At 38.1% G+C, this 24380-nt stretch overlaps 1 protein-coding gene across 2 annotated transcripts in view; it reads right to left on the minus strand.

Moving 5' to 3' along the window:
• SPAG6 (sperm associated antigen 6) overlaps positions 1-24380 on the minus strand; it is a gene marked incomplete at its 3' end in the record, with an annotated part of 74660 nt that overhangs the window by 37314 nt on the left and 12966 nt on the right. For both annotated transcript variants that reach the window (XM_081228449.1, XM_081228450.1), the window contains exons 2-4: positions 19406-19572; positions 15554-15737; positions 679-884 (exon numbers count right to left, since the gene is read on the minus strand). In XM_081228449.1, the coding sequence (XP_081084575.1) occupies positions 679-884; positions 15554-15737; positions 19406-19572 (557 nt within the window). The remainder of the gene's footprint in view (positions 1-678; positions 885-15553; positions 15738-19405; positions 19573-24380) is intronic.

The following is a 24380-nucleotide window of genomic DNA, read 5'->3' on the forward strand; positions in this document are numbered from 1 at the left end:
GTTAAACATCTTAGTTCACACTATTGACTATTTAAATCTCTTATCAATTGAGGCTGGTCAAAGAATATGACCCTGGGATGAATACTATTTCTTAATTATGCAATACTTAAATTGTTAATTTATGATAAACACAGTAATGTAGTACAGTAACAATCAAGCAGAACTAACATTTTGGGATATTGCCAATATCATTTTTAAAAACTTTACATTGCTTAATTAACATTAACAATTTTTAAATCTTATAGAATATAACTATTAGAATATAAAAGTATAATTGGTGACTATTAACTGAAAATTAGATTTTAGAAAGCTATAAAAAAAGACTACTATAAATCTGGCAATTTTTACAGGAAACATACACAACGGGCTAGAAAACCTTTAGGTCCCTTCTAACCCTGAGATTTAATCATTACATGATTCCTTATTTTAATTATTAGTATTAATTCTGATGCTACTTCTAGTTTTCAGCGTTGCACATACTTTTTCCCAGTCACATCTTTATTGTCTAACCCTTACAGCACAGTTTTCACATATTAAACAACCAAATACATAATATATTCATATGTTTTCCATGATAATTTACTAATTATTTTAAAATGTATAATATTAATCTGCACACATTTCCATCTGCTTAGATTATCGAAATCCTGGTTTGTTTTTTTCTTTATTTTTAAATACCTTCAACCCAGCATTATGGTTCAGGATCATCTGGGCTAAGTGAGCAATTGCTCCTGCATCCACCACTGTCTGTGCCAACTCTGGAGAATGCTTTGCAATATCACTGAGGGCCAAAGCACCAATCCTTTTCAAAGCAGTTTCTGGCTCTTGGATATAGAGCACTAAAAGAGGAATGGCTCCCGTGTCCACCACAGCTTGTGACAGCTCTGTGGGTCCAAGAAAAGTAATTAAGTGAGTATGGGTGACTGACCCTTGTACAAGCCACTTTTCACCCTGACAGATACAGCAAAGGGAAAAGGGGAGGGTGTACTTCACTGTCTCGACATCTGCATTTCTAATCAGGCTTCCTGGTTTCATGAACCATGTGGACCAATCCTGAGCTGAAAAGAATACAGGTCAATAGATGGACCTCCATTTACATGAACACATTTGAGGTAGATTAAGCTGAAATGGCTTCCTATTCTTTTTCCTTTTTTAAGAGAGTAAGCAGATGTCAGCTGTTTAAGCTCTGACAATTCTGCACTTCTCAATAGGCAAGCATTTTATGCATGGTTTACAATAACAGAGAAAATTAAAGTACCAAAAATTTACCAACCACACTAATTAGGCAGTATTTTGTGCTATTTACATGAGTAAACATTAACATGAATCTTGTGCCAATAATGTCGATTTTTAAATTCCTTTCCTCTTACTGTACTTTTAAAAGATTTTTTAAAAAACTTTGTACAATATTAAAAGGTGTATTTTCATTGTACATACAAAAACACTTTCAAAAATGAGAACTACAACTGAACAGGCTTTAATATATATAAATGTTAATGTAAGATAAAGAAATAAATTTATCTTAAGCATTTTACATGTCAGAAATAGTATCTTTTGTATATACATGTTGATTCACTTGTGTGCCCAAAAATAACAGCTATTAAAAAAACACATTTTAAAATTATAGAAAACAGGAGACAAGCAGGCAGACCCATATAATATACGTGTAAAAACTATCTGTTGAGAAGCATAAAACAGTGCATAGTTACAGATTCTACTCTCATTGTACTCATGGCCTTTCTTGCTGAATCACGTAGACCCATTTCTATAATCTCTTCCTTTCAAATTATGCTCTCATTTTCTCAGATTTATAGTGCCTTGGCAATTTATATCTTAATAGCCAAGCTATCAATTCAGCATATCTCTTAGTCTTTAAAGAAAATACAGTCTTTAATTTTTCAAAAGATTGGTAATATCACATTTTCTAAAAGGAAATAATGTTAGAAAATACAGGTTAGTGTCCAACACTTGTTTTCCTTCAATTATTATAATTATCTTAAAAGTCCCGATATTGCATAAACGATTCATTCATTCTTTCATTAAACAAGTATTAATGGAAGGTTATTATGTGTCAGACTTATTCAACACGGGTGCAGATGAGACACTTCTACAAATTAACACTACACTGATTAGCAAATATGTTTCAATTAAAAAACCCAAGTGTGAAATATGAAATACAATGAGAAGTTCACCTATTTATGTATTTTCACTTTTATACAGTTTCTAAGAGTAAAGAATCTGCAGTAAGCAACTGTTTAAAAAACAGTTAATATGGGCTTCCCTGGTGGCACAGTGGCTAAGAATCCGCCTGCCAATTCAGGGGACACGGGTTCGAGCCCTGGTCCGGGAAGATCCCACATGCCACGGAGCAACTAAGCCCGTGCGCCACAACTACTGAGCCTGCGCTCTAGAGCCTGTGCTCCACAACAAGAGAAGCCACCAGAATGAGAAGCCCGCACACCATGAAGGCTTCGAAGAGTAGCCCCCGCTCTCCACAACTAGAGAAAGCCCGCACACAGCAACGAAGACCCAATGCAGCCAAAAATAAATAAAATAAATAAGTTTTTTTAAAGTTAATAAACTATTAATAAACAGTTAATAAAACGATTAATGAAAACAAAGTATTAATAAAACTATTAATAAAAATAAAGTTCTTTTTAAAAAAATTTATCATCTTTGTAATTCCCATACATTTTATTCTTTCCTTGAGTAACTGAGTACCGTATCTTCCTTTTCCTGAACTCTATAATGTTAATAATAAAGCAAACTCAGTTCTTCTGACTTGTTACCCATTTCCATCCAAAGCTGTTTTCCATTCTTTCTGGATCAGTGATGCTAAATGAGGGGAAGGCTGGGGAGGGTACCAAAGAAAGGATTGCCTGAAGGTAATGAAGCTTCCAGGGACCTGGATGGGGCCTAGCAATTTTGTACTTGCAGTTTCATATACCTTACATCTCCAATTTATATGGTCCTACAAAACCCAGCTCTGTTCTTGGGTGGCACACACTGTAATTCATAAATGATACTGTTCTACCACTTTCATTCATATATTGGGTATAAGACAGTGTATATAGAGGTAAGAGTATAATAGACCTAAATAATGCACACCATACTATATTACTATATTACTATATTACACATTCCACATTCACAGGCTATTTCATCCTGCCTCTTTTTCCTGTGGTATACCCTTCTCCTCTTCCCTACCGTTGCTTCCTCTGGTATTTCTGTGCCAGTCACCGTTGATGTCTACCCCATAGCCTTTGTCGGTCAGGGTGTGGGCTTGTTAATCAATCCTGGTGAATGGGACCTGAGTAGAAGTCAGCTAGAAGCATCTCTGAGTGGTTTTCCTCTGTAATAAACAGAAATACACAGGAGGAAACACCACCTCTTCTTTGCTGGACATGGGCGTATCTGCCTGCAAATGACATCTGGAACTCCTACAGCCATCTTGCAACTATAACAGAAGAAATTGCCAATATGCTGAGGATGGCCGAGTACAAAAATGAAAAACATCTGGGTCCTCCAAGACACTGTTCAGCTGCATAACCAACCTTGGAACTGCCCTGACTCTGAATTTTGTGTCATGTGAAATAAAAAAATGTCCTCATTGCTTAAGCCACCTGTAGTTGATATTCTGTAACTTACAGCCCCAAACATATTGATACAATTCTGTCCTCTCTCAGGCTTGGTGTATGTGCTTATTTTCCTCTCCTTTCTGGTCACTGAGTGTTCATTACGTGCTTACTATGTGCTAGAAACTTGGCTAGATCTTGGGGAAGCAGAATAGAGTAAGAACATTGTTCTGTTCTAGTAGACTCTGCTCAGGGTGAATATGTGAACAGACCACAGCACAGAGTGGAGCTGGGAGTCAGGTGCGTGGAGAGTTTGGGGAAACACACGGGGTGCCGTTTCAGGCAGTGCTTCCCATCCTCCTTCCTGCTCCCCTTTTCTTCTACTTTTCTACTCTAAAGAAAGCAGTAGTAACCAAAAACACATACAAAAATCTGGTACACTTAAAAGTTACTCCCTATAGGAGAAATCTCAAAGAATTCATTTTTAACTCTAATTTGGAAATGAGTCTGGGTTGTTTAATTAATTATTAAACTTAGGGAATCAAAGATTGATATGTACAGATGCTCATAAAAGGTTTGATCAAGAAAAAAAAGAGCCAATTAATTTATCTTCAGTGCCTGAAAATATCTTAACCTCATTTTTTTTCCTTAACCCCATTTTAAATTTTAAATGAATCTTCAAAAAACAAATTTTTTAAGACTACATCTTCTTTTATGCAAGAACATGTGACATAATCATATACTGTTAGGTAACCAGCAAAATTAGAAGTAGTTATGCAAAAAAAAAATTCAGAGAAAGAAGGCTTTATGTTATACTAACATACTAACAAGATTTAGATGGGGTTGATGGTACTTTTGGTGATATTTTCTTCTCTATTTGACAAATGTTCTTCAATGTGATTGTTTTTAAAAAATAAAAGAAATATGAACATGTCCTTTGACCACACATATAGCTATTGCTGGGGCTAACTATACTAACATTACTATTCTAAAGAAAAATAAACACTTTAGCTTATTTCTCACTATGGAAGAAAGTTTCTTATTTTTAAAAATGGTGGGAATATGTCTCCTTAAAACAAAATATTAGGAAAGAATGCATAATTATTCTTTGAAGAATTACTAATATACACTAGAAATATTATCCATTTACTTTTTCACACTTCCCCTCATCTTAATTCATGCCTTTATTAGTTAAAATATTACATTTTTTAAATGTTAAGGCTTATTCATTTTTAACAATTTTTTAGACTTCAAATTGTCAGTAGAAATAAAACTATCCAACAGCACCTTCCTTATTCATAAATAATAATTAAAGCCATTGACTGCATGCATGTAGACAACTGGTATGCAGTCCTCAAATCTGATGGTCAGCTGTTTTCAGTAAAGGAATAACTAGTTCTCTTTGGCCTCCTGAATACCTCACTGCTGAGTGAAGGAATTGAGGCAGCCACCTCTATTGGACCATGACAAGCTCAATACAACTTTAGATTTAATTTTTAAAACAAAAGGAGACACAGATAAAAGGGAGGACATTTAAGATCAACAACATTCATAAAATTGCTAGTATCTAAAGCTGGATGAATGGAATATTTAGGGATGACTTTATGTTGACCAGAAGGGAAGAGCACAGAGAGTAAAGTCCATCAGCGTATAATAGGCACAGCTGTAACACGTAAAAGTAGGTGCGTCAGGCAAAAGTAATTTTGCTTTATTTTAACAGTGCTCACAATGGCCTTAACCCCCTCTTTTTTTTTTTCAGTACGTGGGCCTCTCACTGCTGTGGCCTCTCCCATTGCAGAGCACAGGCTCCGGACGCGCAGGCTCAGCGGCCATGGCTCACGGGCCCAGCCGCTCCGCGGCATGTGGGATCTTCCCAGACCGAGGCATGAACCCGCGTCCCCTGCATTGGCAGGTGGACTCTCAAGCACTGCGCCACCAGGGAAGCCCCCAACCCCCTCCTCTTAATTGTTATGACTAGTGGTTTGTTTAGATCAGAAGCGGTAAACACAGGGCCCAGACAAGTAATTAAAATAAGTGAAGCCAGCAGGTGTAAGAAAAATAACTGAGTAGGAAGCACAGTAAACTGGAAAACTATATGCAGCAGCTACAAGGAGCAGCAACTACTCAGCTTCAGCCCAGTGCAGCCACATAGGAATATAGGCCAACCGTTGTCAGATCCTAGGATTTTTCAAGAGAAGCCTGACATCTGATTTTTAATGTGAAATTGCCTGGTTTTTAAGTGTTGGAAACTTAAAACACACTGTGTAAGACAACATAGTGCAGGCTAAATAAAACACGTCCATCATTTTACAACCCTAGGCTTAAACCTTACACCTTCTAAAACGAGCTGTGGGGACTTTCTGGATGTAGAAAGGTGACATTCTTTCTACATTTGATTCTTGAAGACACACTCTAGAGTCATAAAGGAAGAACCACTATAGTGGTTACATAAGAAAATTCAGAGGTGAATTCCAAGAAATTGATGAAAACCTAAAAATTGGCCTGCAAAAAAAGGATTAATCTAAACATATATTATGATACTCCACTAATTTTTCTGCTCATAATGGAGATGTAAGAGGGAAGAATGTGAGCAAAATTAAGTGATCCATCATGAGAACTCATAAAAAGGACTCAAAATGAAGAGGTTCTCCGAAAGGAAAAAAAATACATATATATATATATTTAGCATACTAATTCAAAAATAATTAGGCAAATCAAACACCTCAAAAACTCTAATTCCTTTTAACTTTATTGCTTTTTAATTTCGTTTTCCAAACACTGCTTTTAACTCACTGGTTTTAAGCCCTACAAAAATTTCTATTCTATTTTTTCATTAAAAATAAAATAAAGTTATGAATCATAATTTCTTTGCATTTAGGTGGCCCTATTTCTTAGTTTAAAGATAGGCTGGGGCTTCCCTGGTGGCGCAGTGGTTGAGGGTCCGCCTGCCAATGCAGGGGACACAGGTTCGTGCCCCAGTCCGGGAGGATCCCACATGCCGCAGAGCAGCTGGGCCCGTGAGCCATGGCCTCTGAGCCTGCGCGTCCGGAGCCTGTGCTCCGCAACGGGAGAGGCCACAACAGTGAGAGGGCCGCGTACCACAAAAAGAAATAATAATTAAAAAAAAAAAAAAAAAGATAGGCTGGTTTTGCATCTGGCTGTAAAACACAACTATATCACTTCAAAACCTTTGTGAAATAAAGCGGGTTAAAAAATACATTTAAGATTTGGCTATCACTTATGATGTCAATCTTATGTTATATAATCATCCCATTCAACCAAATTTTTCATGATTTGGTGAAGTTACAGTAAAAACAAATATGGAGGTGTAATCGCCAAAACTGGTTATATACTGACCATACGCCAGTATGATTTTAGGAATGTCACTTTTAAAGTGGAAGAAATTTCTCACCCAGCTGTTTACAACTGGTTTAGTTACCTACTGCTACACCAAACATAGCTGCTTAAAACAGGAAACGTTTATAACCTTACAGTTTCTGTAGGTCAGGAATCTGGGAGCGGCTCAGCTGGATGGTTCAGGCTGTGACCTCTCACTAGGCTGCAATCAAGCCATCAGCTAGGGCTGCAGTTATCTGAGGCTTGACCGGGATACACTGGGTCTACAGGATCTTCTTCCCAGCGTACCCACGGGAGTTGGAAGAAGGCATCAGTTCCTCCCCATTTCTGGGCTCTTTCATAGGCTGCTCATGATGAGGCTTCCCCCAGAGTGAGTGATCCAGAGGACAGAACCCAAGACAAAAGCCATAGTCTTTTATAATCTAACCTCAGAAGTGACATGCCATCACTTCTGCTATATTTCATTGGTGCAACGTGGACGGAGACTACACAGGGATGTGACTAGGAAGAGGAAGGCATGGAAGCCAGCTACGAAAAAACCTTTATTCTACACCAACACATCTGAGAGAGGCAATATCCTTCTACAGGTTATGATGGCTCACTAGAGCTATAATTCTGAGCTGAGAAACTGATATCTCCAATCGCATGTCGGAGTGAGAAAAGGTGGCGGGAATTTGCATATTATTATGAAAAAATCTAATGTATGATTTTTATTTATCCCCTGCTCCCACAAATGTCATTTTTCCTACCCATTATCTCCACGCCACTTCTTTCCACCCCATCTCCAGAGCCATCGGTCTAACCCTTACATATGGATTGAGTGTCTGAGAGATTAAGGGTTAACACACATACATACATATGCTTTGAAGGTTAAATAATTCTAGCTTCTTTAAAAAGTCAAGTGAGTCAAATAAGCCATTGATCTGGAGTTAACGGGGCCTTAGTAAGAAATTACAATCAGCTGGATGGATGGCGCACTTATACAAGGCTCAAGTATAAAAAACAGCTTCAAAATACAGAAAGGAAAAGTCAAGAAGTGGAGATGAGAGAAAGAGAAGGTGGGAAAAGGTAGAGTTGGGTACGGCCTTGGAAGATCATAGGTAGCATAAGATACAAAGCCATTTTTAAAACCTCGATTTTAGCAACTTTTAGTTTTATACTTTACTCAACAGCTGAGACTAAGCTGAATTGGAAAAGGCAAAGTTACAGAGAGGGTCTGGAGTGCTCTTGTAATGAAGAAAATAATAAATTACTTGGAATCAGCTTTTTACAAAATACGCTTTTTGTATCTAGACATGTTTCCATTCATTTCTACTTGCTTTATATAATATTGCAGCAATCATTGTAGTTTCATTCCACCTACAATCTGCATTCTGCTGGGAGGAAAAAGAAAATCCTTAGATGGAAAATGAAGATTTTATTATTCAAACTTTCGAACTTCACTGGCATTTGTTCTTTGTTCAAGCCCAGTTTTAGGCAAGTCCCTGCCTTTGAGAAGCTCAGGCTGACGGAGGAGGCTAAACAGTAAAGGGTTAGCAGTGCCCCCGTGGAATTCTCTACAAGAACACACAAAGGCCAGAGGAAACAGAAACGAAGCACTGGATGGTTAGAAAGTTTACAGGGTGTTTTTATACAAGTGGTCCCCGGTCAGCAGTTCTCGGGGTGACTGCCTCTGGGTGGTTAATGAAGCTACCTGTGGGCCTCCACTGTCCACTTTTATTCCTGAGGATGAGCCAGCCCAACATTGTTAATAACTGCATGATATCCCACTGAGTAAATGTTCCATAATTTACTTAACCTCTCCCCCCCACCCCAGCTACTCAGGGCACTTAATTGTTTTGTTTGCTTTGGGGCTTTGCCATTCTTAAGTTCAGTACAGTGAACTTCTTTGTGCATTAAGATTACGTTTATTTATTAGTTATCCATTGCTACATACAAAATGACCCAAACTCAGCAGCTTAAAGCATCATTCCTTATCTCATATTTTCTGTGGGTCAGGAGTCCACAAGCAGCCTAGCTGGGGGGTTCAGGCTTGGAGTTTCTCATGAAGTTTCTGTCACACTGTCTGCTGGGGCTGCAGTCATCTGAAGGCACAATTGGGGTAGGATCTGCTTCCAAGCTCACTCGTGTAGTTGTAGGAAGCTCCGGTTTCTTGCTGGTTGTCGAAGACCTTAGCTCCTCATGACATGGGCCTTTCCACAGGCTGCCTGAGTGTGTCCTCATGTCACAGCATCTGGCTTCCCTCAGAGTGAGTGATGAGAGAACCCCACAACAGAAGCCTCGATCCTGCAGAGCTGGTCACCTACTCTCAGAAGTGACAGGCCGTCACTTCTGCAGCATTCTGGTGGTAACACAGACCAATCCTGGTACAATGTGGGAGGGGACTGTACAAGGGTGAGAATGCCAGGACATGGGATCTCTGAGGGGCATTTGGGAGGCTGGCTACCACGGGTCCTACATTGATACATATATACACTACAGGTTAGACAAACATACACACATTCACACATATGTGTGTGCATGTATGTGTTTACTTAAGATAGAGGCTCAGAAGTGAGGGTCCTGAGGGGAAGAATGTTGACATTTTTTGAGGTTCTTGATATTTTTAGATTAAACCACATGAAACTTCTGTTTTTGTTAAGTCAAAACCAATCAAATATAGGTAATTTCATAAGGTCAACCTAATATGAACGCAATATTGTTTTCCAAAGGGGATTATCAGTATGTGGCCCCATCAACAATGTGCGAGTCTGGTAGTTTGGCCACTTATAAAGTACATTTCAGCCCTTACATCAGTAAGTGATTGCTTGAAGTTGACCCATCATTTACTTGTCCCCAAATGGTAAGTTTAGTTCCATATTCCTTAACTTACTACACATATTACTGTTCAGTTATACTGGTTAATAAGCATGAATATTAAGTGTGACTTTTTGAGACCACAGCATCACCACTACATTGCCTTTTAACAACAACAACCCCCTCACACACACAAAACACAGAGTGCAGGCACAGGAACTCTAAGTCAGTGCTGTGAGATGGGAATGTGTACCATGTATATAATTTAAAATTTTCTAGGGAATTCCCTGGTGGTGCAGTGGTTAAGAATCCACCTGCCAATGCAGGGGACATGGGTTCGAGCCCTGGTCCGAGAAGATCCCACATGCTGCGGAGCAACTAAGCCTGTGCGCCACAACTACTGAGCCTACACTCTAGCCCGCAAGCCGTAACTGCTGAAGCCCATGGGCCCTACAGCCTGCGTGCCACAACTGCTGAGCCTGCGTACTGCAACTACTGACAGATGACATAGAAAAGAATCAGGCCAGCCAGCTCTGTCTGGATTCCTTCCTTACATTATCTATTTGGTAAACAGTTTGTAATCTACTCGATGTGTCTGTAGTATCAGAATAAGCCAATTACTGCACTGCTCACTGTGGCTGCAGCAATCTCCTCTCCTGACTGCTACTGAGCTGGAAGGGAAATTTCTCATTTGATTTAGGATATAAATGATATCCCTGAGAGAAAGAATAGTCACACATGTGGAAACCAGTCATCAGGGATTAAAAACAGAGGTATCTGGCAAGACTATCCGATACTACAAGGAGCTTAAAATGAAGAATGATGAGCTTTCATACACTTGCCTTTCTCACATTATAAAAAGGAAGACTTTCTGAAGGGTTTTGAGTAATTGCCAAGCAGTTCTGTCATAAATTGCTGTCTGACCAGAATAAATCATTTAACCTCTCTATTTCAGTTTCCTCACCTATGTTAATATTATATATATATATATTATAATGTGTTAATAATTTAAATGTTTTAGAACACCTAATCAAACGTATTCCTCTTTGTCAGGACTGAGAACAGCCAAAGTTTATTCTGAGACAGCAAAGGTTTACAGGAGGCAAAGTTTACAAGAGACAGAATTTTTAGCTAAAGCTCCTAAACACTGAAAACTTAGTTTTCAGCCCAAATGTGGAAGATCATTCCTACAAAACACTTACGTGGCTCCTCCTTCCTCAGGCTGCGGCCAGGCCTCTGCTCTCACCTCTGTCCCAAGTACTCTGATGACTGCCACATGCTGCACACAAGTTCGCTGGCGGCGCTCCACCACAAAGCTGCTGTGCCACCGACGGGTGCAAGGCCAGAGCCAGGCTGCCAGGCAGAGCGAGGAAGGAGGGCCCTGAGCGTGAGGAAGCCCCCGCCTGGGCCCTACCAGTGGGAGCACCGCAGCCGCAGAGCCCAGTGCTCCTCCTGCCTCGCGCCCTGTAGCTCCAAAAGCAAGACCAGTCCTCGGAAAGAGTGAGAGATTTGACGCCGATTAGGTAAATATGTAACCAGAATAATTCTGCTGAGTGGGAGAATGCAGCAAGACGGAGGAAGAGGGACAACCAGTCTGAGAAGAATGCTACCTCGACCTTTATTAAGGAGCCCAGAGTAGAAAGAAGTAGCTTATTTATCTTCCGAGCAAGAGGTACATATTACCAATTGTATTCCGTACCTGGTGAGTCAAGCGTGGACATTTAATGAGACCATTTGCCCCAAGTTAAAACCACCACCACCACCATTTCTGGTAGATAGCCCCCAGTTTCCCTTGGTTATCTGTAAAATGCTTTAAAATCTATACATAGAAGTAACTTTTAGAAATTGCATTTTTCAAATAAGGAAAAGTCAGAGGATGCCCATAGATTTCCCTCTTCTACTAATTGTATGCTTACTTTATTTTTGTTTCCTATACACAAAACGTTTTTCCTTAAAGGTTCCTTTCTTATTGCCCTTAAAGGTACATTTCTTTTGCACCTCCTTTAAGGTTTATATTTCTTAAACTATCTAATCAAACAACTCACCACGAATACCCAGAAGAAAACACTGAATGAATCCCTTTAATCTCAATATATTCCATTTTTAAGAGATCATCAAGAAAGAAATCAGGTTATTTGGAGGTAAATCTTCTATTTTCACTGATATTCAGGATATGAATGATGACTTACTGCTTACTAGATAACAATTCCCTTTCCTTCTGAGAAATCTATGCAGTAATCTCTTCTGGGAGCTTCTGGGTCCCAAGCCCCTAACTACTGTGAAATATTGAAATTAAACTGGGAATTCCATGTGGGAGCCAGATTATAGCAAAAAATTGGAATAGAATCCCGAAGACAGAGCCTATTTATGAACTATAATCATTTAGCCACAGATTCAACAAAAGGGAGGTATGGAAAGGTTACCTATGGGCACCTGCCTCAGAGCGTGTCTGCATGGTTGTCCTCAAAGCTCTTTTGCACCACTCTTTAAAATACTCATGTTACAATCTGTTTGCCGTAAAGTCCTCTGACATTAAAAAAAAAAAATTACTAAATATACTCATGTAGTTTCCCCGTGATAACCATCTTCTAATTTAAAACATTGCTTAAGTTTTCTCAATCAACATGTGTTAAACAATAGTCCTAAGGTGAAGCTACTTGGAAAACCAAAATCCAGATATTAAAGAAATAATTTTCATATACCAATTCTGAATCATTCTAAGCATAACAATAGTTTTCCTTCTCAATTTACTTTTATATCATTTTATTATTTTGTCTCCAATACTGTCACCATTTAAAAACCAAATTAAAGGACTTCCCTGGTGGCGCGGTGCTTAAGAATCCGCCTGCCAATGCAGCAGACACGGGTTCGAGCCCTGGTCCGGGAAGGTCCCACATGCCACGGAGCAGCTAAGCCCGTGCACCACAACCACTGAGCCTGTGCTCTAGAGCCCGCGGGCCGCAACTACTGAGCCCATGTGCCACAACTACTAAAGCCCACGCGCCTAGAGCCTGTGCTCCACAACAAGAGAAGCCACCGCAATGAGAAGCCAGTGCACCGCAATGAAGAGTAGTGCCCGCGCACCGCAGCCAAGAGTAGCCCCCGCTCACCACAACTAGAGAAAGCCCATGCGCAGCAATGAAGAACAAACACAGCCAAAAATAAATACATTAAATAAATAATTTTTTTAAACCCAAATTAAACATAACCATGGGGCTTCCCTGGTGGTGCAGTGGTTGGGAGTCCGCCTGCCGATGCAGGGGACGCGGGTTCGTGCCCCGGTCTGGGAAGATCCCACATGCCACGGAGCAGCTAGGCCCGTGAGTCATGGCCGCCGAGCCTGCGAGTCGGGAGCCTGTGCTCCACAACGGGAGAGGCCACAACAGTGAGAGGCCCGCGTACTGCAAAAATAATAATAATAATAATAATAATAATAATAATAATAATAATAAAATAAAAAACATAACCATGGGACAGCCACTTCCTGTTTCTGTTTTGAGTTTCTTCTTCAAAACTCTTTCAAGGAGTACTTAATGAAACTGTATGGTACAGGGGTTGACATATGGCTTTGGAGTCAAGACAGATTTAGACTCAAATTTTGGTTCCACCATTAACATGATTTCAGGTATCCTAAGTTCCACTTTCTTCCTCTTTTTAACAAGGAGAGTAATACCTGCCCTAAGTGTATCTGTAGCCAAAATGAGATAATATCCTAAAGCATACTGCACAGAGCCAGGCACACGGTAATTACTTGATAAACGGTAGCTATTATTTTATACATGCACACACACTGAAAAATCTGGAAAACAAATTAAAAACATCCTTAATTCTATCACCCTAGTAGCACAAACACGTATGTCCTTGTAATTTACATCCACATAAAAATGTATTTTTATATTATAATTGTAATGCACAATTTTGTCTTTTTTTCACATTATAATCACTTTTCCATGTTATCATGTAGGATTCATAATTACCTTTTATTTGTTGAGTGAGATTCCATTAAGTAAACGACTATAATTTAACCACTAAATTCCTGCCAAATATTTGAGGGGTTTTGATATTAGATAATAATACTACAATAACATTTGCATGAATGCAGCTTCTTCATTCTGTGGGATTTTTCCTTAGGAAGAATTCCCAAATCAGGCTTTCTAGAGTAACCATGAACTCTTTCATGGCTTAGATTAGTTTTGCCAAATGCCTTTGCACAAGTTTATACAATTTGTAGTGCCTCCATCAGTGGACAGAAACATCATCATGCCCTCTCAAACCTTCAGAATTAATACAGTATTCATACCTTGCATTTATTGATTACTTACCATGTACCAAGCATTGGTCTATCTCATCATCCTCACAACAAATCTCCGAAGTAGTACTTCCTCTCTTGCAGATGAAGAAGTTAAGTTTCAGAAAGTTTAAAAGCCATGTCCAAGGTTACACAGCAACTAAGTAGTAGAACTTGGACTCAAACTCAGATTCTGTCCTAAGGCCACAATGCTCTTAACCACTTGGTTATATTTCTGCTTTACTCTTTTTTCCCCCCAAATAATAATAGGTAGGAAAAGATACTTTCACTGATGTTTTAATATGCAGTTCTTGATTACCAGCAAAGTTTACACTTTTACATATGTTTGTCTTAAAACTGTTATTTTCTTGTTGTGTTGTTTGTTCATACTATTTAGCAACTTCTGTAAAGCGGTGGGGGCAATTTTGTTCCCTATGTATTTTTACCGATCAGGTGTGTCAGCACAACCTTCACACAAGAGGCCCAGGCCCCTTCTTTTTCTTTTTTTTTTTTTTTTGCGGTACGTGGGCCTCTCACTGTTGTGGCCTCTCCCGTTGCGGAGCACAGGCTCCGGACGCGCAGGCTCAGCGGCCATGGCTCACGGGACCAGCCGCTCCGCGGCATGTGGGATCTTCCTGGACCGGGGCTCAAACCCATGTCCCCTGCATCGGCAGGCGGACTCTCAATCACTGCGCCACCAGGGAAGCCCCAGGGCCCTTCTTGATGGCTTCATTGAGCTCAGTTTATAAGAAAAGGTGCTCCTTCTCTTTCTCCTCCTTCCTGACTATTATGGGCTGAATACAAATATGTTCTAGCAAGTTACCACATCCATATCTTTTCAACAATATTCACTCATACAACATGGCTCCTGGCTGGCTTGGAACACCCTACCATAAGTGAGAGTGAAGACCCAATGTCCCCTGAGGGGTGACAAACAATTTTGTAACGGAACCAATTTACCAAGGTCCTTGAATCTAATCAATATCTCATTGTCCCCACATCCCCCTGATTCCCTTTCTGTCTTCAAATTTTTCCTTTGCTAACTAACATAAAGACTGAAATGTATAGGTTTTTTGGTGAATTTGTGATCCAAACAACTTGACCATCATTCAAAACTTATCTCCCATAATGTACAGAAACATCATTAAGACATCATATCTGGGACTTCCCTGGTGGCATAGTGGTTGGGAATCTGCCTACCAATGCAGGGGACACGGGTTCGAGCCCTGGTCCGGGAAGATCCCACATGCCACGGAGCAACTAAGTTCATGCGCCACAACTACTGAGCCTGCGCTCTAGAGCCCATGCTCCGCAACAAGAGAAGCCACCGCAATGAGAAGCCGGAGCACCACAATGAAGAGTAGCTCCCGCTCGCCACAACTAGAGAAAGCCCGCATACCACAACAAAGACCCAATGCAGCCAAAAATTAAAAATTAAAAAAAAAAGACCTCTCATATCTATGGTCTACTAAGCAAAACCAGATTTACCTAATTAATCTAAACTTTAACAATCCTATTTTATAATAAGGCCCATTACCTGCATTATGTCTTGCAATACTGTCAAATGCACAGGCTGCAGCCTGTTTGACTCCAGGGTCAAAATCTTCCAAGCATATCACCAGCGTATTCAGTGCTCCACAATCCACTATCGCCTGAGCTAGTTGGGGAGAATGTTTACCAACTGCTTGTAACACAAAGGCAGCTCCTTTCTTGTAAAAACGCTACAAGGATAAATAGACAAAACTCAAAGTGAATTGAGCTAAAAGTTAAAATAGACCAAAACCAACATTAAAATGACATTGATATATTTTTTTTAAAAAGCTCAAAAAATAAATAAATAAAATAAAAAATAAAACTAAGAAAAAAAGCTCAACAGCTATTAAATATAAGAGATGAAAAACATCCTGCAATATCATTTTGATTTTTTGATGTTTCCCCCATTGCTTTTGCTCAGTAACTGAACTGAAAGGATTTAAGTCTTAAAATACATTTCAAATGTTTTACTCTGAAACATGCATTTGGAAATTGTATAAAATAAAATATAAACATTATATTTCCTACAAATTCATAAAATAATGAGATTTCATGTTTGTGCATTACAGTGAAAGGTATTTGTTTGCCCTATGGGAACTCTTAGATTGTTAGCGCATGCAACTAAACTGTCACCTAACAAATTCGTTTCCTTTACTTGCCCTCAGTCTCTAAGCATGACCTTAACTAACCTTTCTGGTGTCCCACATTATCCTGAAATAACAACTATGTTCTGAGGCTCCCTTAGCAATCATCAGATAAACATAAAGGCAAAATATTCATGATACATTTTAAAACTCCTCCTGGCAAATAAACCAGCCCAACAGTGGGTTATGTTATTTATCCCTTCTTAGAAATGCTTTTTTACAAAGATATAAATGACGTACCATTATGTGAATTTCAAGTAATGCTTCATACTTATAATATGTTCTATCTGTAAATTTTATCAGATTAAGAAATAAAACTGAAACCCAAGACTAACCTGTTTTTCTTCATATTGCTAAAAAAATAGATGCAGAGGAAGTATTTGGCTATAACACTCACTGTTTTATGGTTAGCATAATGACACAGTAATAGTCTCCTAACTCTTTCATTAATAGAGCCCAATTAATGCCCTATTTTAGATTCTAAGTTTCTATTTCTTTATAGTGACTACAAAAAAAAGCGACTAGGTAACTATAGCATCTGTTTTGAAAGCATTCTATTTATGCAGGCTAAAATAGTAAGATTCAATAAAAAATTATGTAAGAGAAAATACATCAAGTATACTTTAACATATCGTATCTCCAAAATCAGTATATATTGACAAGATAAGAAATATGCTATGTTAGTAATGATGTTTTGATTTGATATATTTCTTTAGTTTCTTAAATGTCAACATATACAGGCATTAAGATATTTGTTATAAAGTCTAATTTTACATGTCAGTAACCAAAAATCTCCTACTTTATTATAAAAATTAGAATAGTTTTAGAGTAGCTTCCCATAGATCATTTTCTCATAATTGTGGAAAAATAACGGTGACACATTTCTTGTCATTACCTTAAGCTAATTTGACTTTTTATATTGCAGAATTTTCAAATTCACACTTTACTGGGCATCAATAGTCAGTACTAACTACAGTGCCTAGAATATCACTCTCTGATCTCATTCCAAATCCCTAACTCTCTTCTCTCCCGGAATTCCCCACCAAAAGAATTACCCTTTTAAAAAAAAAAAAAAGAAGGAAAAGCAAAACCAGAGGACTTTGTACCTCATAAAGAAGATATTAAATCTCCTGTGAGAAGTGGGCTAAAGGCCTGGTAGGGGAAGGAGACAGAAGCCTGTGAATGATGTTTCACATTCTCACTTTCTCCTCACTTCTGCCCTAGGACTTTTTGTCTCTTTACAGCTAATGGGTACTCATTCACACTTAGAAAACTTCTGTTGAGAACCTTCTATGTGAGACACCAAACACAGACCCTGCCCTCAGAGAAGGAGCTAAAAGCCTAAGCATTTGATGATAGAAGGAATGCCTACAAGAAAAATAAAATTTCTGTAACTCCTCCCAGGGATAAGACAGTTATTAGCAAATTACTCTCCAATCTAAAAAAATAAGGCACATTTTAAAACAATTAGGATTTTTTTTGGTAAATACACATAACATAAAATTTACTATTTTAATCATGTTAAAGTGTACAATTCAGTGGCATTTAGCGCGTTCACAATGTTGTGCAACCATACCTATCTAGTTCTAGAATATTTTCATCCCTCCAACAAGAAACTTCCTACATGCTAAGCAGCCACTTCTCACTCCCTCCTCCCCCCAGCCTCTGGTAACCATTCATCTGCTTCCATCTCTATGGAGCTGCATATTCTGGATATTTCATATAAATGGAATCATACAACATGTAGCTTTGTCTGGCTTCTTTCTGTTAGCACAAAGTTTTCAAGGTTCACCCATGTTGTAGAGTGTATCATGATTTCATCCCTTGTTATGACTGATAATATTCCATTGTATGGATACCTAACATTTTGTTTATCTAGTCATTCTTTGGGCTATTGTGGATAATGCTGCTATGAACATTTGTGCACAAGTTTTGTTTGAACACCTGTTTTCAATTCCTTCAGAAACATAACTAGGAGTAGAACTGCTGGGTCATATGGTAATTATTGTTTAACTTGCTGAGGAAGTGCCAAACTGTTTTCCATAGCAGCTGCACGATTTTACAAAACTTCTCCACATCTTCACTAACACTTTTATTATTATTTTCCTTTTTTTCTTTCTCTTATTTTTTATGGCCATCCTAGTAGGTAGAGTGCTTTCTCATTATGTGTGGTGTTTTTTTTAAAGATTTTATTTTATTTATTTTTGGCCGCATTGGGTCTTCATCAACTGCGCGCGGGCTTCCTCTAGTTGCGGCGAGCAGGGGCTACTCTTTGTTGCGGTGCACAGGCTTCTCATTGCAGTGGCCTCTCTTGTTGCAGAGCACGGGCTCCAGGTGCACAGGGTCAGTAGTTGTGGCTCGCGGGCTCTAGAGCACAGGCTCAGTAGTTGTGGCGCACAGGCTTAGTTGCTCCGCGGCATGTGGGATCTTCCCAGACCAGGGCTCAAACCCGTGTTCCCTGCATTGGCAGGCGGATTTTTAACCACTGCGCCACCAGGGAAGTCCCCCCCTTTTTTAAATTGTATTGTTTGTCCTTTGGTTACAACAAATAGGAATTTAATCTTAAAGATATGTCAAGAAAGATACATCCCTAGGTTATGATAAACTAGGAGGATGGAATGAACAGTCCAAGACCCTATGTAGAGGAAGATCCTTAACTATTGTTAGAAACATAGAGGGAACCAGACAGGATGAAAAAAACAATAGAGGTACTCTTATATGGCCCTTAAAAGGGCTGACATGCTTGCATCCTTGGAAAAAACTGCTTTGTCAAACCTTCCATTACATGTATTCTCTTTCCTTTTGGATGCTTCTCTCCCCCTTGCTTCAAAGCTGTCTCTTACATTGTCCATTAACCAGATTTCACCATTGTATATAACTTATTTGCCCAGGGCTCCATACACCTTTCTAAGACTGATCCTACAACTTGAATAAACCCGTGCTGAGAAATACTGCTTTATGTATAATTCCATTAAAAATTGTAATATGTTTTCTCCTTATATTAACAGCAATGGAGAAAAGCTGCCTATCAGCCCCAAAGTAAAATACCCTAAAAGTATTATTACATGCAGTTCAAAGAATTGAAGGTTGTATTAACATCCTAATAATTCTATGCCTACAAACTTGCAACTGTACCCAAACTATCAATTTTTTTTTTAAATCCAAAACAAACAAACAAAAAAACACATAACTTAGTTTTTAAAACTTCTTACGTCCCGTTCTGCCAAGGAATAAACAAGCTGGGGAAGAATGTTGCCCTTCACGACTGCTTCTGCTAGGTCCTCATTATAACTAGCCAGTCTCCCCAGAGCCAAGGCAGCAGTCTGTTGAATTGTTGGGGCCACATCCAGAAGAAGAGGCCTCAGCAAAGACATTACACCTAAGTTATGAGAAAACAGAAATCAGCAAATTTTAAATTAAAAGGCAAGCATACCATTCAGCATATACGCAGATAGGAGAATTCAGGGGAATATATCAGTAAAACAACAACAAAATCATCCACTAAAAACTAAAAAACTAATGGGATATCAAGCAGCACCTAACTGGCTAAGGCACAGAAGAATACAACCTGTAATTATCAAAGTAGCAACTTAGCATGGAAATAAGAAAGGCTTTGGAGAACCAGAGTTTAAATCCCTGATTTGGCAAACACTAGCTGCGTGACGTCATGAACGCAGAGAGAGGTTGTAAAGCACAGAGTAGAATGCCTACCTAGCACGTGGCAGGGAGGCAGGTGTTGGGGAGCTGGGTCCCTCCCACACAGCCTTTGCACATCCTATCTTTCAGGGCTCAGTTCAGTCCTTTCCTCTCAATCAAGTCTTCCGATGTTTTTTTCTCTGATTCCAACTGAACTTTACTTCAGGGCTAGGTGAGCTAGGAGGGCCATTTGGCTAGGGCCTCCCATTCATAAAGGGCTGCAAATTCAGATTTCTGACATTATCTCCAAATAAATCAATCACAATACTAGTTCTCATAATATTCATTCTAGGCTTGAATACATAGTAGGAATACCATCATAACAACAACAATAATAAAAGTAGCTTATATTATATATTATTTTGTGCATGCATTGTTTTAAGAACTTATTTTCCATATTAATTCACTGAACTCTCATAACAAACCTAGGAAGTAAGCCCTATTATCATGTCTACTTTACAGATGTAGAAATGGAGGCTGAGAAAGGTTAGGGAAATCCTCACACAGTGGTGGAGCAAGGTTAGCAATTCAGACATTCTTTTTTGATACTAAATAAGTAATATGTATGGAAAATTGAGGAGGTGGGGAAAAATGATTGCATTTGGGCCATTTTACTGGATACTTCCAACTCTGTATTAACTTTGCCTTACTATAAAATATGCAAAATAGTCAACTGCTATTTGTGCTTTAATGATGGTGTTTTAGTCTAAGATTACAAAAAAGGTAATGACGAGAGTTCAAATTAGAACAAGTTTAGAAATTTGACTTTCTAAACTTAATTTACAGCAGGCTATTCAACTTGATGTTATTACATCTTTTCTTTAAAAACATACCCCAGTGACCTATAAAAGCAAATACATATTACCAATATTCTTTTATAAGAATCCAGAAACAGGTGAAATAGAAATAAAAGGAAAACATTTACAATAACATTTAGGATTAGACCAAAATAAGATAAATAGTACTACCAAATAACATAAGCAGAGAATAATGATGCTTATCACAGGAACATTTAATGATGAGACCTGTGGCTTTTCGCAGCTCCCAATTTCCTTTAGTGATCATTTTTACGTCTAAGTTGGTTTGGTTAGATCATTTTACAGAAGGCCACCATTGCAAGTCTGCATCCCACTCAGGCTGGTTAACTTTGCAGGCACATAAAGTGTGCCTAGGCCCCTCCTCAGGCCTAGGCCACAGCTCATGTTAAACAAATCAGCATGTCCATGTGCATAAGTGTTGCTTATATTATTCTCTATACTATTTACAGAGATAATTTCTGTAATATCTCACAACAAAAAGTTTAATGCACAGAATAAGGTATTAGAATGACTACCAAACGTTAACATGGGTTCCTTCTAGAAAGTTGAATCTAAAACAATTTGTTGATCTCTTCTTTGTAGTTGCTTTATTACTCAATTTAAGTTTTTTAACAGTGGTAAAATATACATAACATAAAAATTACCATTTTTACCATTTTGGGATGTACAATTCAGAGGCATTAAATACATTTACAATGGTGTGTAATCATCACCACTAGCTATGAGCCATTAAACTGCTTTCCACAGCGGCTACATCATTTTACACTCCCACCAGCAAAGTACAAGTGTTTAAATTTCTCCCCATCCTCACCAACGCTTGTTATTTTTTTTTAGAATAACCATCCTAATAGGTTTGAAGTAGTATGTCCTTGTGGTTTGATTTTTATTTCCCTATCACTAGTGATGGTGAATGTGCTTATTGGTCATTTGTACATCTTCTTTGTTGAACTGTCCATTTAAGTCCTTTGCCCATTTTTTTAACTGGGTTGGTTTTTTTGTTTTGTTCTTGAGTATAACTTGGTATTTTTTATAATGAATATGCACCATTTTAAATAAAACAAATCAATACAAATAGCTAAATTTGTTAACATATATTTAAAGTTTCATAATAAATACGTTAATGAGGATGCTCAGAATAGTTTTAAGAGAATCACAAATACGTTTCATGTTATTTTTCCCTGATGATTCGGGTATTTCCTTTTCTCCTCACTTGATATAATTATGTGAAGGCAGTGGCTTATTGTCTTTTGAAATATAAATGGAAAATCAATCCATACTGGGTTATTCAACCTAGAATTTTGAATTAAACTGCAAGAACTCTGAACTTTTATGTTACGAATTTGAAGAATGAATTTGTCTAAGTTTATAATATTTCTTATTATATTATTATTTATTATTACTTACTATATTTAGCTAAGACACCACAAGTCTCCCAATGTTGGATATTTTCAGTTTGCCATTTTAGCAATAAGATATTTTACCCCCAAAGATGTATTTCACTTGTCCATATACTCAAAGGAATTTTCTGCTTTGTACATTTTCTCCTCCCTTTTTCTACTGCACCTGGCCCAGGAAAAATAAGGTCAATAAAATGACACACAATTCCTTTCCTTCTACTCCAGTATTCAAAATCCAATTTAGACTTCTATGCAGATGCTTCTGCTCTATCATATTCCTTTGTTCAGGCAGTAAGAATTTTGAAAAATTTTAAACCTTTGAATATAAAAGTAAAAGCTAAAGTTTCCATTTAAAATATCTGTTTAAATAAGGTCATTCTGGGGCTTCCCTGGTGGTCCAGTGGTCAAGACTTTGCCTTCCAATGCAGGGGGTGCGGGTTTGACATCTGGTCGGGGAGCTAAGATCCCACATGCCTCGCAGCCAAAAAAACCAAAACAAAACATAAGCAATATTGTAACAAATTCAATAAAGACTTTAAAAATGGTCCACGTCAGCAACTAAGCCCGTGCACCACAACTACTGAGCCCTCGTGCCACAACTACTGAGCCCTCGTGCCACAACTACTGAGCCCTCGTGCCATAACTACTGAAGCCCATGCGCCTAGAGCCTGTGCTCTGCAACAAGAGAAGCCACTGCAATGAGAAGCCCGCACACCACAACGAAGAGGAGCCCCTGCTCGCTGCAACTAGAGAAAGCCCGCACTCAGCAACGAAGACCCAATGCAGCCAAAAATAAATAAATACATTTATTTTAAAAAATAAATAAACAAAATAAAAATGGTCCACATCAAAAAAAATATTTAAAAAAAATAATAAGGTCATTCTTACTAGAGAAAATATTACCCCAAATTTCTAGTCCTTGAATTGCCTCTTAGTGCTTCATAGTCCTCAATCCCCAGGGACATGTTTTTATCTCTTACATAGGCTAAGCACACTTTGTTATTCTAATTGCAGGTTTGTCCTAGATATACAGATAATGATGCAAAAGGAACTGAGGAAGGAAGGAAGGAAAGGAGGGAGGGAGAGAAGGAGGGAAAGAGAAGCATATATAACATAAAAAGAAAATTTTCCTTACTTGTCTGTCCATTAGGAATTCATGGTGATTGATCCTTGGTGAGTGAATGCATGAAAATGTAGAGTCCATAAGTTAAAACAGTCTGAATTACCGCTACAATATCTGATAGACAAGGTCTCTAGTGAGCAGCTAATGATTCATTAGGGTCTCCACCGAAGGAGTCAACACGTACTAGCTAATATTGGGTTGGCCAAAAAGTTCGTTTGGGTATTTCCATAACATCTTACAGAAAAACCCAAACAAACTTTTTGGCCAACCCAATATTATATCTAATAGTAAATATTATTCCTGTATTATACTCTAATATCTATAAAACAATTCTGTTTTCTCTATATAAATTGATTAAATGGTGTGAAAATGTTTCTGAAATTTAACCTACAGGCTAAATCTTTACAATCTTTCCCATCCCCAACTTTATAGCTTTGAGTTTCTTTTCTGTATTTCTTGTTCCAGTGCCATACTGGAGACACTGCTTCTAATACTTACACTGTAATCCAGTTTTGCAAAAAACAACCTCGCTAATCCTACCCACCATCATTCATTCAAAAAATAGATCAAGGTTTACCGAGTGGCAAGAAATAAGACCTCATACATGAGTAAAGGCAGTTCATGCTCTCAAAAAACTAATAATCTAGTGGAAGAGATTATAGAATAGCCTCAAAATAATCACAACTCTTTCCCTTAATTCCTTTTAATACAACATAGGCCTAATCACTTTAATTTTGCATGCCAATTGCATATGTAAGTCAGGAAAAAAAGGTCAAACATTTCTAAAGACAAAAAAATAACTCACTCATTCTCATATTACATGTGTATAATTTATATAGATATTACTTTAATCTGAGGTGTTTTATAAAGATATTTAACATCTCAACTTTGTTCCATTAAAAACAATTCTTTGGGTTCATTTAAGTCATAGTAAAGATTTCTGGTTGCCCTGGTTACTTTTTTGTTTTGTTTTGTTTTGTTTTAATTGTGGTAAAATATACATAGCATTAAATTGATCATTTTAACCATTTAAAGTGTACAATTCAGTGGCATTAAGTACAGTCATAATGTTGTGCAACCATCACTACTGTCATTTCCAGAACTTATTCATCATTCCTAACAGACACTCTATACCAATTAAACAATAACTCCC

Source organism: Mesoplodon bidens, assembly GCF_964165515.1.
Source record: "Mesoplodon bidens genome assembly, chromosome: 3".
Lineage (NCBI taxonomy): Eukaryota > Metazoa > Chordata > Mammalia > Artiodactyla > Ziphiidae > Mesoplodon > Mesoplodon bidens.